The sequence below is a fragment of the Cavia porcellus genome, unplaced genomic scaffold, assembly GCF_034190915.1.
Source record: "Cavia porcellus strain 051 isolate PalLab524CR breed Dunkin Hartley unplaced genomic scaffold, mCavPor4.1 scaffold_1, whole genome shotgun sequence".
Taxonomy (NCBI): Eukaryota; Metazoa; Chordata; class Mammalia; order Rodentia; family Caviidae; genus Cavia; species Cavia porcellus.
The window spans coordinates 191,900,110-191,916,307 of record NW_026947484.1 but is presented as its reverse complement, the minus strand read 5'-3'; the positions used below and the strand labels follow the sequence as shown (position 1 = coordinate 191,916,307).

Genomic DNA, 16,198 nt, shown 5'->3' with positions numbered 1-16,198 from the left:
GCCACTGCGGTTCCAGGTTCAGCCTGTCCTGCCCAACTCCAATATGCTGTCCAGCTGGTCACCCCCTCTGTGGGACCAAATTCCTAGCACTCACCATGGGTTAGTGTAGCTCTCCCCATTGGTTCTGCTCTCCATTGTACCACATCCTTCCGCCAAGGGCCCTGGGCTCACCAACCCGTGGTTTTGGGCTGCCCCGACTTTAGCGTGACCATGAGTCATCTGACTCCAAGGCGTGCTCAGCACAGCACAGACTGGCTCCAGTGAGTGTGTGTCTGACTCCAGCCTTTTGTCCACATTTTTCCTTCCTTCTTTTTTCTTTTTCTCAGCTTCTTTCTGGGATGTGAGAATCCATCTCCTTTCGTTTGGTCTTCTCCATGGGGTTTAAAATTCTAGCATCTGAGTTGTTTTTCTGGGAGGCTCTCTACCTTGCTACCTATTAATCCACCATCATCCCAAGATCTCTGATCTGCCATTTTCATAAGGGTTTTATCCCTTCATGCAAATAGGGGCTTGTAATATATTAATAATTAAAATTTTGTAACACATTTTTAGTGCTTGTGACATTACCAAAGCCAAGAATAGTGTCTTAAAAAACCTTGTAGAAGAGGGAAATGCATTGTCAAGTATAAAGTCCTGATAATAGCAGGGTTTTTTTTTTTTTTTTTTTTTTTTTTTGGTACTGGGGATCAAACTCACAACCTCACACTTGCCAGGCAGGGGCTTAAGCCACTGAGCTAAATCCCCAGCCCTTACACTTCACATTTTGCAGACCTTTAGGGCAATCAATATATGGCACAAGATTACTAGCTTTTAAATGCTCTCACATGGAAAGGTCACCTAGACTCGCTTATAGTACTTTGGCCAAAATTAGTCACATGGCTCTCTCTGCCTTTTAAAAGAGTGCTTGGCATAACTTAACAGTAAATGCCTCTGCCCTAAGCCAGCACAAGTTCAGGGTTTAGTGAAACATTGATGTACTCCAAGTGTGACACACAGTCTTAGAAAAGCATTGGGAAATGAGGTTGGGGAGAAGCAGGATTTAAAGCCAGCTGTGATAGTATGTACCTGTAAGTCCAGCTACTGAGGAAGTGGAGGCAGAAAAAGTTCAAGGCCAGATTTGACAACTTTAGCAATTCGGTCTGCCTTAAGAAAGAAATTAGAGGGGATTTAGCTTAGCGGCCTAAGTGCCTGCCTGGCAAGTGTGAGGTCACGAGTTTGATCTCCAGTACCAAATAAATAAATAAAAGAAATTAAGACTTGGCCATTTTCCTAAATGTTTCTATCAGTTAAGTGCTGGATCCAGTCATAAGTCACTTAGTTAACAGTATTGTATCAGTGATGGTGAAGCTTTTAGAGCATTCAAAGGTAAACAGCCTACTCCAGCACCCATGCCACAGGATTGTCACCATTGATCTATATGTAGATGAGAGTGTTTTTACTGTCTTCCTTTACAAAGGAAAGCTATTATACTAATAGGTATGGAAAATGACAAAGAGGCACTATTTTCTATTATGTTGACAGTAAATTGGATATAGACTACAGCTAATGTGGATAAATTTGTCTCAATATCTATTATAAACTTGTTCCTCACTTATGGTTAACACATATGAAAATAAACCTAGGTATCTCATTATGTTATTCAAAATAAATGTATACACACATGTGGACATACTCATGCTATTTTCTTGGCCTTTTAAAGATACAAATACAAAAAAAAGATACAAATATGTACCATACATTATGATACTAGTTATTTTTGTTGCTAAGTTGTTTATACCAATGCTGAAAACAAATTCAAAATAGTTTAAAAATTAGATCCATTTTGACAACAAAAAGAAGACATTATAGTAGCCATTGTTCATTTCCCATTATTTTGAAGTCCTGTAATGCTTTCATTGTTTCGATCGGTTTTAGTCTGTTTTGCAGTGTTTGATTACGTGTGAAAGTACAGACAGCTATTTTGAAGAAAATGAGAGACATTATGGTAGCCATTGTTGATTTCCTATTATCTCACTTTGAAATCCTGTAATGCTTTCATTCTTTTGATTTGATTTTATTCTGTATGATCACATGGACAGGTATTCTGAAAGAAAACAAGACTATTGATTTCTTGTTGTCTTGTTTTGAAGACCTGTATCACTTGCAAATCTTTATTATTTTGTTTTATTCTCTTTAAAAAAAAATTAGATCCCGCAGCTAGCAGGTCAACTTAGCTTTCTCTGCTGGAATCCTACCTACCACATACCCCTTTGCATACAACCTAACCCTTCCTAACACAGTAATGCAAAACACAACAAGTATTTTAAGTGTACATCATACATTTATTACCAACAACCCTCAACTCCAAAATTGGGCACAGGGATTAAAAATAAAAATTCATTGCACTACTTAGTAAAGCATTACTAGTAACTTTCATAAAAAATGTACAAACTTTGTTAAAAATTTATCAAGCCTTCAAATGATTTGGTTACAGATATTTATAATACATACATTTAAAACTATATGTTAACTGATACAATGGAATATGATTTGAGGAACTGACTCAGCAAATGATTCCAACAAACACCCCTGTGAGCTTTCAGAATCTGAAACAAATAGCAAAATGAGGTAACCAAATGTACCAACAGGGAGGAAATAGCTCTCTAATGAAGGCCTAAAGGTATCTGTGAAAAATATTTTCGTAAGTTGGTAGATCGCAAAATTATTACAAGAGGCCCAAATTTAAGAATCTTAACAAATCAGTTTTCAGAGTATGTATAAAATCTAAATATGCTTTCACATTTTCCAGCTTTTGCTCAAAAAAAAAAAAAAAAATCAGGACAGAAAATCCTAACATGGGGTCTTGATATTTGGAGGCCTTGAGTTGTTTTGTGGGAGTGGGAGTTAAAAATATGAAATCTGACAATTCCTGTCCAAAACCAAAAACCCACAAAAAAATCTAAATTACGAAAACCCCACAGCTGAGTTACGATGGTAAAGCCAACATTGTTTTAGGAGGAAGAAAGACAAAGGCAACAAACCTATATCTGCCTGCAACCTGGTGCATCACCAGGGGTGACAATAGCTGGGCATGAATCCACTGTTCTTCTCACCTGCCAGCCACACAGTGCTCACTGTGGCCAGTCTGCACTGGTCAGAACACATGCGTATGTGGTCATAACAAACACTAACCACTTAGTAAACAAGCCTGGACACATCAGTTAAGAGCCCCATGCAAAGATAAGACATTCCCAAAGAGAGATCAGTATTAACAGCGCAATAATTAAACTCTGGATTTTACTGAAACAGACCCTGCTGCCTCCTAAATTGCTGACTGCCTCTCAAAAATTTACTGGAAAAGGGACATTATGACAAGAATTTATAGTAAGAAGGGAAGAAAAAGTTACTTTTCCTAGTCATTAGTACAATGTGCCTTGTTAATTAGGTATCTCTATAAATTAGAAAAAGTGCTTTACTTGCATGCTTCAATAAAATGAATACTGAGTGTAGTAGTGTTACATTAGATCTGTACAGATATAAATTTTTTGCAGCTATATAAAAGTCTATATATAAGATAGGCTTTTGCCATTTTAAACATGATTTTAATTAAAAAATAAAGATTAAACTATATGTGATCTGTATGTAGCTGATTATTATATGCCAGTAATTTTGGTCTTCAACACACTCTTGTTCAACAGAAACAGGAAGGGGACTGTAAGGATTTAAAAATAATATGTGCATTTTACCACTGTTTAGGTATATTTCTGTGATGAATTTAGGGGTAAAGAGAAAGAATGTAAAATCCTATTTGTGTAATTAGATAGAGGCAACAGTGTAAAGAGGACGAAATTGTGCTTCTGTGTGAATTGACTTACTGAACTCTGGGCTATGATGAACTTCTAGATTCAAGGGAGGGCAAGCAGCATGGCAGGGAACAAGTAGTTAACACTATCTGAGTAGAAAACTGACTCAGAGCCAACTGAGAACCAAGTGAGGCTGGCAGCAAGTTATCAGAGTTGACTGGGAAATGCAGCACGTACTATTGTAAACGAAGTAATGACATCAGCTACAGGAGAAAAGGACAATGCTGAACACACTGAAAGAATGAGAAAGGGATCTAAATGTTGTGGGAAAAAAAGTGACTGAACAATCTGAATTATACACAATGAACCTATTTTAAAACACCATGTTTATGTATTACTTTAGATCAACTAAATGAAGGTCAATTCCTGTTTGACAGCATTATTTTTTCATACAAAAATCAAATTTTCATTTATACTGCAAGTATTCTGAACTCTTAAACTTTTCTCATTCAAACAAAAACTATAAAGGAAAAGCAGCAAGACATCAAAGCAAATCAGGTCTAAGGAACACAAACTGTCACAGCACTTGATCTTGAAACATGAGTTTCAAGGAGAAGCACATTTACTGATGAAAGAACTAAACAACTTTCTGCATTGAACTTTGGCAAATGAATTAACAGAAACAGAAATACAATGTTCTTAAAACAATTTAGTTTCCTACAGAAGCCTGAAGAACACATATCAGAAACTGAGCTGAGTTAGTTCTGGTAGAGGTTAAGGAGGTAAGATTTCATGGGGCCAGTGGTATTTCTCAGAAATATATTATTCAAATATCTTCAGATAGACTACAAATCTAAACGTTTAAAAAAAAAATCACAGGTTCTTTCTGTAAGAAGCTTACTGGAAATGTAAAGGAAAAAAGTATCAACATTCAAATCATTGATTGAAATGCTAATATTGCTAAATGATTATGTATGATATTGCACCTTCATTTTGGAAACAGCAAGTTGGAGATTTAAAATTTTCCTTTTCATAAAAGAAAGGTTCATGGAGTGAGTTTCTGTTACACTATTTTTCTTGGGTGACCTATTTAAGGATCACCAAGGAAGAGAAGGTGACAGCTGCCTGAAGCAAAAAAAGAAGGCTTTTCTCATTCCATTCATTGGGAGGGAAGGGGATGGAGTATTCAATGCTTACAATTGATGCACCCTTAGCAGTCAGTGTGCAACAGCAAACACAAGGGGAAAAACCAGTGTACAGTACTAGTGCTGTTTAAATAACACACCAGATTATACATTGCAGCATTAATTAAAACTACACACACATTCTTGGTACATGCTGGTATATATGATCTCATACACACATTAGCTACCATGCCCTCACACAAGTAGTTGCACACTCTCACATACATAGATACATTTATCACCCACAGTCATTCATTGCATTCATTCCCACTCACAGTTTCTGAAGGCTCTATATAAGGTAGATTGCTATATCATCTGGAGCTACCACTTTTTATAAAAGCACATGCTAAAAGATCACGTCCACTGTAATCTTGCAGCAACACTCGGAATGATCACACAAAAACCAGGGAATGTTAGTGCACACACAAATTAAGCTAAAGAAAAAGTCTTTGGAGTTCCAATCACACAGTTAGTATAACAATCCCATAATTGTGAAGACTAATTGTAAGCTTTTATAGTTGATTAAGTCACACAGTGCAAAGAAAGGTCCAATGACCCTTTTGGTAAAGGGAAGGCTGGAAGCCACACAGATTAAGTTCAATGGATAGTCTGTATATACATGTGATGAGGAACACCCAAACTCAATTTGTGCTCTAAGGTTGGTCACTCTGAATCTCGATGCACTTCTGAAGCATCTGCTCGGCAAATTGGGCAGGTACGGTTTGCCTGAAAAAGAAAAGAGGCAATCTGTTCAGATGTAGTTTATACAATGAAATACATTAAGAAAATGGAGGGCCAGGTGTAGTGGTGCATGTCTGTAATGCAAGCACTCAAGAAGCTGAGGCCAGCCAGGGCTATAAAATGACTTTAACACAAACTTCAACTACATAATGAGACCCTGCCTCAAAAAAACCAGACCAAACCAAACGAAATAGTTTTTATATTTTTTGTCCCTTTAAAGAGTTATAAAACAATCATATTTTTAAAAATTACCACAAACCTCAAAGATTTGGTAGCCCAAAAATGACTTTAATAAGGTCGACTCAAACATATAAAACAATTACCCATCCCAGGTTCAGATAAATTTAGAAACTGACTTAAAAGTAAAACCTCTCCCTGTCCTTTTTCCCCATGCAGTGCTGTGACTGAACCCAAGGCCTACACATATGACTTCTGGCTATTCTTAATGGAATGAGGTTATACTGTATTTAGCAGTACTTAGGAAAGCCTCATTATAATACAGGAGATTTTACCTTACTCATGGTTCTAACTCACTCCTGCTTTGGTTCCTTATACCCATTCCTTTTCTATTTCAACAAATGATAATATTTGCCAAGCTGCTAAAGCCAGAAACATAAACATCACTTAACTTGTCCTGTTACTTCTTGTAACACATTTCTCACCAAATATTCTCATTTGTGTGTTTTAATGGCTCTCACAGCCCTTTTTCATCTAGTTGCCAATATATCTTTATCTTTTATACTGAAGCCTTCACAGAGTCACAGTTTAGTATGTAATACCCCAGCCTATCAAACTCACACAGCCAGCAGCCTGCCTCATCTGGCTGACTGGAAAGTGCACAGGCACAACTGGAGAACGTGTGCAGCCCTCCAGCTGGGTAGCTACAGAACTTGAACCGCTCTGACTGGTTTACCTCATCCTTACTCCATATCCCTATCTCAGAAATTACTCCTACTTCCACCCCCCAAATAGCAGATAGTGATCTTTCTAAAATACAGCCTTAACTATGTCCTTCCCTACTGCTTTCAGGATCAAGTCCAAACTCCTTTGCACTTCAGGAGGACTTCCCAAAAGTCTCTGGCTACAATTTTGAATCCTCTTCTTTAGCCGCTCTTCCTCAGATGCCAGCTATCAGCCATATGGAAAAAAGTAGTTTTCTGATCATTCTCTGTTCACATGTCAAGGCTTTACTAAAATGTCTATAATGCTTTCTTTTTTTGTAAAGTCTCTGTCTTCAGCGTTCAGTTTGGACTATGCTGGGCCCCTCTGAAATGTGCTTACTCACAAAATTTCTTAGTCACACTATCTAGCTATTGCTTTATTGGGAGAACATGTTCTGCTTTATCACAGAGTTTGCACCTTTAAAATGTAATTTTCTTTTTCTAGTAAATTCTTTCCTTATGTATCTTTTCACCAAACTATGAAGTTATGTAAGTATCATCTCTAAATCAGAATACTGCCCCCCCCCCCCGTACCAGGGATCGAACTCACGACTCCCTGCTTGCAAAGCAGGCGCTTATGCCACTGAGCTAAATCCCCAGCCCCCAGAATACTGTTTTTAAAAATAACAAAGTTGACCATTTAAATTCTTTCATTGTATCTTTTTTATGTATTAATTTCATCCTGATGTAGTCATTGATGTTAATTGATCGCATCAATTTATAATTGTTGGACCTTTAAAAAATAAATATACAGAGGAAAACTAAAGCAGTTCACTTCTGTGCAAATCTCTGGCAAAGGAATCCTAGTGAAGTCTCCTTTTAAACTCACAAAGGAAACAGTGGTGTAGTTTAGAAGTTCAAGTCTTGTCCCTATGCACCATGAGGACATCAGGACACACCAATTATAAAGACAAACCTGTTTTTAAGATTTACATGCTTATTCTTGCCACAACTACAGTCTTTTTTGTTTCTTTGTTTTTGGTGACGGGGACTCATGCTTCCTAAAAACATGTTCTACCACTGAGGTATATCCCTAGTCCTGGCAGTTAATTTTTACTGATCTTTTCATCTGAAGACAGAATAGTCTAGAAAGCTGTGTTTTAGGTCTCTTGTACTCACCTGCTCCACTAAACCATAAACTTACTTTAATGACAGAATAGAAACAGACATACATTACCTTAAGCCACTTGTCAACACACTTGGCATGGAACTCATGGTTACAAGGTAGGACTCTAAGTAGCTGCCTTGACTCAAAATCACACATGCATACCACACACCTGAAAAAAGCAAAAATATCATTTAACTAAGACTGGCTATATTAAAGACAGATGGTAACAAGTGTTGGCAAAAATACCTTTGTACATGCTGCTAAGAATACAAAAAACTGTGTAGTCACTTTGGAAAAACTGGCTCCTCTTAAAAGGTTAAGCATATGGTTACTATATGATCCACTGAATCACTTCCAAAGATATACCAAGAGAAATGAAAACATAAAAAGTTCAAAGTAGCAGCATTCATAATAGCCAAAAACCAGGAACAACCCCAAATGTCCATCAACTGATGAAAGAATTACCATGTGGTGTATCTATACAACAGAATACTATTTGGTCATGAAAAGAAATGCTTTATGGATACAAAAAGACTTGTATCACATGATTCCATTTTGGTGAAATCTATGGAGACACAAAGTTGATAAAGGTTTGGAAAGAGGTATCAAGGTAAAGGTTGGAGATACATGGAAAGGGGCTGCTATTGGTAAAGTTTCTGGGGTGATGAAAAAGGTCTCAATTTGTGGTAATGGTTACACAAAAAAACTACATTAAAAACCACTGAACCACACATTTTAAAGGGCTGAACTCTTATGATATGGATACAGGTATGTCATGTTCTATATTTGTATCTCCAATAAAGCAGTAGCTGGCTAGTGAGACTAAGAAATTTAATTTTTAACTTTATTTCATGAAGAAAGAAAAAGTAACTTAACAGTGATGTTAAAAAAAAAAAATACACTTACAAAGTCTGTTCTGACTGGTGGTTGTTAGGATTGAACCGGTAAGAAGGAAGTTGTTCAATATCTGCTTTCGTCAGGCCTCGAGGCTTAGCCTCTCCCAGTCTCTCTGCCAGGTTTAACAGGGCCTGTTCAAGGGAAAAGGAAATATATTTTCATCTTTAAGTTTTCTATCCCAGGAATATTTACATAGTTGCACATTTGCATAGTTATTTTACATAGAAAAATTTAAACACAAAAGTAAATAAACAGTGGAACAAACACATACATGTCTATTTCCCAGGCTCAGTAATTCATGGCTACTCACTTCATCTATCATATGTAGCCTGAAGCCCAGATTACTTGCAACACAACTAAAAGACATTATTATTTCTCTGGTAAAACAGTTCTATGTGCACATGTAAAAATTAAGCACTTTTGACATTTTGGGCTGGATAAGTCTTTGCTGTAAGGCTATTTGATAAAAGTACAGGTGGACGTTTGGTGCCCTTTACCTCTACCCACTGAATGCCAATAACTCTCCCCAGTTTCAACAACCAAAAATGTCTCGTCACTGCCAAATATCCAGGTCAAAACTATCCCCAAGTTGAGAACCCCTGCTCATAAAGAATAGACTTTCACAGATAACATATAAACTTTAAATAAAATGTATTATTTGGTATTAGAGTCAAAGAAGAACTTAAGATTCTTCTGCTTTAGGGCATTTAGTAAAATGTCTGTGTCATCATACAGAGGAAAGACATTTAAAAGCAGTTTTTCTTCTGCCAGTTCTTTTGCAGGAAGAGTCATCTCATGAGAGTGACCACTGATAGAGAACCACATTCCTATGTCTTATTCTTGACAATACAGAATGAGTAGAGTAGATCACCAGAAAAGTAATACCATGGGAACTGCTATCAGAGAATGTCCATGGACACAAAGTCTCCCTCTGGAGTTTCAAACCAGGAGTTTCTTATATGATCAGAAGCAGCTTTCCAGCAGAGGTTACACTGGTTTTTTAGCTTCACGACAGTAGCACTACACTGCTGCTACATGCCTACGATGAGTTCTCCTTTGAGTCAGTGGTCCTCTCGCATAGCTTCTTAAGTAACAACTGTCTTTCCTTGCAATTTCACCTTGGCATGGTTGACATTTGAATACGAGCTCAAGACTAGTTTCTCCAGATGATAACACTATCAGCAGCAGCACAAAAGCATTTTCAGATTCAGCTTGTGATCCAAATGATTCAAGCAATCAATCAAATTGAAGTGATCAAGTATGTTCTTTTTGGGGATGAATGGATAGAGAGCCATATTAGAAGCAGCCAGGCGATTACTATTGGCTGGATTTTCTAGGATGATAACCTTCACTGATTTTCTTGGCATTCTTGTCATATTTATTTTCAGTAAATCTTTCCTCTCCATGCTTTCCTTCATTGGTATGAAGAACAGTTACATCCAGGTCTTCAAAAGCAATCTCTTTACTCTTACAGTGACATCTTTCAGAGAAGGAATCTTGCAGTTACATCAACTCACTCATCTTGGGTGTGATATCCAAATAGCACAAGAATTACAGAATGATCTTTACCAAAGACACATCCATTTCCAGTACTTTATAAATATGAATATGCAATATGATCAGTTGTTTCAGACAATTTTAGTGCCTACAAAATGACCCTCAAGGAAGTGGGTCATCTGTACTGCAGAACCAACTCTTAAAAGAGCAACTTTCCAATGATACAATCAACTCTAAAAAATTAGCATTAGTTCTTTAATAATGAATATGCAATTAATGTTAAAATGTCATTAATTTAAAGACACCTGGTCTGTTACTTGCAGAAATTTTACTGACTGAACTTCGCCACCTCTAACCTGTGTTAACACAGATATCCCCAAGTCCCAGGCCATGCACTGTTACCAGTCTTGGCATGTTAGAAACTGGGTCACATGGCAGGTGAGCTTCAGCTGTATTTACAGATACTAGAATTATGGTCTGAACTCCACTTCTAGTGGCATCAGATTCTTATAGGAGCATGAACCCTATGAACTTCAAATATAAAGGACTCAGGTTGCATGCTTATGAGAATCTAATGCCTGACGATCTGAATTGGAGCTGGAATGGTGATCCTAGCGCTGGGGAGTGGCTGAAAACACAAGAGTAGTATTAGCACAGAAGTGAGACTGCACAGACCATAATAAATTACTGCAGACTGATATAGTCAGAGGTTGTAAGTAGAATAATTAGATAGAGGACACTGAATTCATAATATTATTTTATGATGGTCACTTAGAGTTAAGCACAAGAAAAGTGCAGGAAATCTACCCACAACACTAAAGACCCAGAAAATCCAGCTGAGGACCTGAATCCCATAGCAATGTTCTGCATGAGTCCAGCAGCAGACCCAGAGCCCATGACAATGCCTCTGACAAGATCAGCTGGAGGCCTAGAACCCAAGACAATGACTCATACAAGTCTGTTTCTACAGATCTGTGCTGGGAAGGCCCAAAGGTCAGTGGTGCAAGCTAGAAAGCCTATGCCAGCAGGATGAAGGATCTGTGCCTGTAGGTTGAGGTTTCTACACTGGAGCTAAGAAGTAACACTCAAAATAAGAGCCAGGGGCTCCCTTGAAAAGTATACAGCCATTCTCAGTGACAATGAGGTCCCAGACTCCTCTAATGATGACAACAGCCAGGTACATTATCAGGAAGCCAGCGTGACAAACTTCTCCTGGAGATTAAACAGAACACGTCTTCTCGTCTGGAGACAGGAAGTGATGCTCAATATAAGGACCAGAGCTCCTCTAAAGCGAACCACAGTCATTCTCATTAACAAGGTCCTGAACTCCTCCAAAGATAATGGCCAAATTTGTATCAGGGAAGTTAGTCATGACATGCTTCTCCAGGAGACCCAACAGCTTCAAGTAACAGCAACACCTAGGAGAACTAGGTGCTGCTTCTCTTGCTCTCCACGTCTCTTGTTTTTATGTTGGCATCTCTCCTCAGGTGGACCATCTACACGCAGCACCATGCTGATTCATCTGGCATTAAACTGACCAGTTTTTAATCTGTAACAGATTCACTTCTGTCCAGCCTTTCTCCATACTGCACACTTGTTGCAGTTTTGGTAAGCCCACAAACCAATCCTAGCTGAAATGAGTGAAAACAATCATCACCGGAGAGCTTCTTTGAAAAGGGGGAAGATCCAAGGATGCGGCTGTGGAAGACTGAGACTGCCAACAAAAAGAAAGCTGCATTTAAAAGAAAACAGCAAGATCACTACTTAAACTGTGGGTTCACTGTGACAGGTAATTCACATCTGATCAGCCTGCTTCATCCTTCCTTGCAATTCACCTTGGCATGGCTAACTTTGAATGCTGTGCTGACTGGCTACCAACAAAGCCAGGCACCCTTCAAAACTGCTTCAACACATGGATACCAAGCACCTGGCATTAAAAGATAAGCCTTTGGAGTTTTTTTTTTTTTTTTTTTTTTTTTTTTAAATAAACAACCTGTAAACATGAAAAAGAGAAACAATTATTGAGGAGGGCCGGGGATTTAGCTCAGTGGCAAAAGCACCTGCCTGGCAAGCTCAAGGTAGTGAGTTCAATCCCCAGTACCAAAAAAGAAAAGAAAAAATAAGCAATGATTGAAGGTTACCACTTCATGAAATGTGTCTTGCACCAGGAGCATCATTCTTAGTGACTAACTGCACTGCTAAGAAACCCATCACTATTGGTGAAGAGATGATCCTGCCTTCTGCTAAGGACATCTACTGTGAACTTTTAGGAAGGGTTGCAGTTTAAAAGATGGCACATGTTCCTCTTTTGGTCAACACCATAACTACGTGACTGGATGAAACCACAGAAGATACTGAGGCACAACTGGCAGAGAGGATTAATGAGTACCTGAGCCCAATTGATGTTGACAAGACAACAATGGATGTCTTGTAGAATACAGTTTTTTGGAAGATGTGCACAAGGATGTATTATGTGTACTTTGTTTTCCAACCAAGACCACTGTTAAAGAACTATTTAAGTTTCTGAATAATTATTTATAACTTAATTGGTCAGTTTGTGTCAGCACTACATATGCACAAAAAGAGCAGCTGCCTTGACTAGAGAGCTTTTTGGTTTCAGTACTTGGGTTGAAGAAACCAGTATGATCTAGAGAAATGTTGCCTAGCTAAAAATGTTACCTGAACTTAACATTTTGCAGGATGTGATTAAAATTATGAACCACATTAAAATACATGCCCTTAACTCAGACATGTTCACAAAGCTCTGTGAAGAGATGGACACAGCACACACATCTTCTTTTATATGCAGAAATAAGATGGCTTTGTAAAGATAAATCTGCTGGGCAGTTTCTGAGTTATCAGAGCTACTCTAGATAATTCTTTTACAAAAACAGTCACTACTGGCAGCACATTGCAGTGATACAAAACAGCTTGCAAAACTGGCATACCTGTCACATATTCAACCTTATCAATGAACTCAAACTTCACGTTGGGAAAGAATGACCATTTAGCAGGTAAAGTGGCTGCACTCAAAGCCAAGCTACACTTATGGGGTAACTAGTGAATGCTGAGATTTATAAAAACTGGGCATGAGAGGCACACACCTGTAATGCTAGCACTTGAGGAAGGAGGATTTCCTCAAGCTCATGATTAGCCTAGGCTACATGAGTTCTAGGCCACCCAGAACTACATAAAATAACTAAACCAAAGCAAAACAAAAACACACCAAAACAACACAAAGACTATTAGATTGTGAAAGAGATTCAGTCATGGCCTTCTAGCTCCCACCTGGTACACAACCATCTACCTCAGATTTTAAGGGTCTTCTGCAATAACAACCAGAATGAGAATGTGGGGTAGACTAGAAACAAACAACATAGTCTAGTTACTGTCTTCCATCAACCCAAGATTTCTTTATATTGCATATTACGATGTAATAACAATAGAAATAAAGTACACAATAAACATACTCGGACCATCTAGAATACCTCACTGTCTGGTCTGTGGAAAAACTGTCTTCTAAAAAACCAGGTCCTAGTGCAAAAAAGGCTGGGACCACTGATTTATTAATTCTCTGTCTCCTGTACTTCTACCAGCTGGTGACTCTGACTACGCCTATAACAGGGCCCCATCACATCTAACTAGCTGTTACTTTAGAAAACTGTCAGAAAACTGCACTGACAGAAAACTGTTTAGGACTTCCAAGACTCCATCAAAGATGGTAAACACCAACAGTCTAATCATTCCTCATTTCTTGGATGAAATATTTCTGTAAAAAGCAACTACCTCAATACCAGAGTGTATCCAACAGTGTAATTTATAAAGGGGGGAAAATAAGACTAATGAGTTTCTTTTTTTTTTTTTTTTTTTTTTTTTTTTGAAGTATTCCTTATGAACTCATGATTTTAGGACATATTTGAGGTATTTTAATATATTATATTACTATGTTTGCTTCTATACTGTTATCTCCTTTTCCCCAGTTTTTAATGACTACTTAATATTAGTAATTCTACACTTAGGCTGCCTCTGATTGACAGCTTTTCTCCAATTTGTAAGAAGCACAGGTTAACAAAGTGAGTAGAAAAGAAATGGCAAGAGGCAATAAGAACAGATTGAATTTTTCCAGACTTCACAAACTAACACTGTGGCATCTTTGTGTTTTCATATGATGCTCCCACAGCTTTGCTTTTAGACAGCTTTATTTGGAGAATTAGGTTATCTAAATAAATTTCACCCCTTTTGATTCCCCTGTGGTTTGATACATTGTGTCAGCTTGAGATGTGTCAACTTGAGATGTTTAGAAGTTTAATAGAGACTCTGCAGGGATCCAGGCTTCTTACTTTGTAAATATCCTCAGCTTGTGCAAAGCTTACATGGGTATTTCTGAGTGCTGTACCAGGGGTGGCCTGTGTATAATATAAACCAGAAGAGGCTTGTTTTGCTCCCTTTTGTTCTGGCTCCCTTTTGCTCTGGCTGCTGCCTTGAAGTGTTGCCATGCTACCTTGTCTTTTTCGTTTTTATCGGTACCAGGGATTGAACTCATGACTGCCTGCTTGCAAGGCAGGCACTTATGCCGCTGAGCTAAATCCCCAGCCCCTGCTACCCTGTCTTTGAGCCAGCTGATTATGGATTGAAATCTCCAAAAACTATAAGAAATAAACCTTTTCTTCCTTCATTTTGAGTGTCGGGTGTTTTGTCCCAGCAACAAGAGAAAAGTAACCAAGACACCCACCCCTACACCTTTTAAATGCTTAAAGATGGTACTCAATTTAATAAATGCTGTTGCACATGGTAGCATGTATCTGTAATCTGAGCCTAAGGAAGACAAAGGTAGGAGGATCATAAATTGAAGTCCAGCCTAGGCTTAGTGAGGCCGCCTCAGAATTTATTTCTTTATTTAGAGACAAAAGGTTTGCTATACAGTCCAGGCTGGTCTTGAACTCACTCTGTATCTAAGACTGGCATCAAGCTTATAGCGACCCCCCTAGCTCAGCCTCTCCAGTGCTAGGATTACAGGCGTGTGCCACCATGTCTGGCATCAAAATTTAAGGAGTTTGTAACTTAAGCATATGGTGCCCTGGACTTGATTCCCAGTATATATATATAAATGAAATTTTAAAAATATACTGATAATTAGCATATAAATTAGATCAAACACAATATATTTTATATATATCTTTATATCTCCACTACATTATTATAGGCCACGATGGTCAATGAATACAATTTTATGACAAAATACGCTCATTAAATGCTTACTGGGTAGCAATTAAACCTTCAATCAATTTATACGATGCCACACACCAGACAGTTGAAGGCAGGACATGATTAGTGCTTATGTACCATAAACAAAAGGAAAGAAGAGATTCATTGGCAGACTAGAAATGCTGTTCAAACCAAGCAGGGTGGCGTGCTCCTGTAATCCCCAAACTCTAGAGGCTGAGACAGGAGGATCGTTGCAAGCTTGGGCTACAAAGTAAGCCCAAGGCCAACCAGATAGCAGGATGCTGTCTCAAAAAACAAACAAAAAAGGCTGTTCGTAACAGGCCATTTTAATGCTGCAAACACGGAAGAACAAAGGAAGATCTTAGCAGAAGCATCATGAGGAATAAAGGCATTACAATAAGACAATAATAATAGGTAGACTGAAAAAAACAGTAATTCGGAATAAGCTAGCACTAGGGAATGTTTAGGGGCTACACTATGAGAGAAAACCAGAAAAAACAAGTAATATCTTTTAATTGGCTGAAAGTTATGACTGTAGAGTATCAAAATAGTCAACCTAAAAATACAGTTGAGAAATGGATTCCAAAGCCAGATTAAGGTTTTCCTTAAACTGCAATACAACACTGTTTTCCACTGACAGTATATGGTCAGCTACCTTTTTCAGCAACATGACATGATAGATTACTTTTAGTAGAGAAAATAACTCCTATTTTTACATATAGTGTAGAAACAAAACCAGGAAATTACTACAGCTCCTTTTTCTCTCAAGAAATGCAATCTAGTGCTGGGGATGTACTCAGTAGTACAGAGCTTGCTGTACTT

General features: G+C 38.0%; 1 protein-coding gene across 11 annotated transcripts in view; it reads right to left on the bottom strand.

Moving 5' to 3' along the window:
- Positions 1–2,300: 2,300 nt before the first annotated feature.
- Positions 2,301–16,198, bottom strand: part of Rnf38 (ring finger protein 38) — a 157,724-nt gene continuing 143,826 nt past the window's right edge. For all 11 annotated transcript variants that reach the window (XM_063225339.1, XM_063225340.1, XM_063225341.1 and 8 more), the window contains 3 exons: positions 8,663–8,784; positions 7,826–7,925; positions 2,301–5,692 (listed from right to left, as the gene is read on the bottom strand). In XM_063225339.1, coding sequence (XP_063081409.1) covers positions 5,630–5,692; positions 7,826–7,925; positions 8,663–8,784 — 285 coding nt within the window. In that variant the 3' untranslated portion in view covers positions 2,301–5,629. The remainder of the gene's footprint in view (positions 5,693–7,825; positions 7,926–8,662; positions 8,785–16,198) is intronic.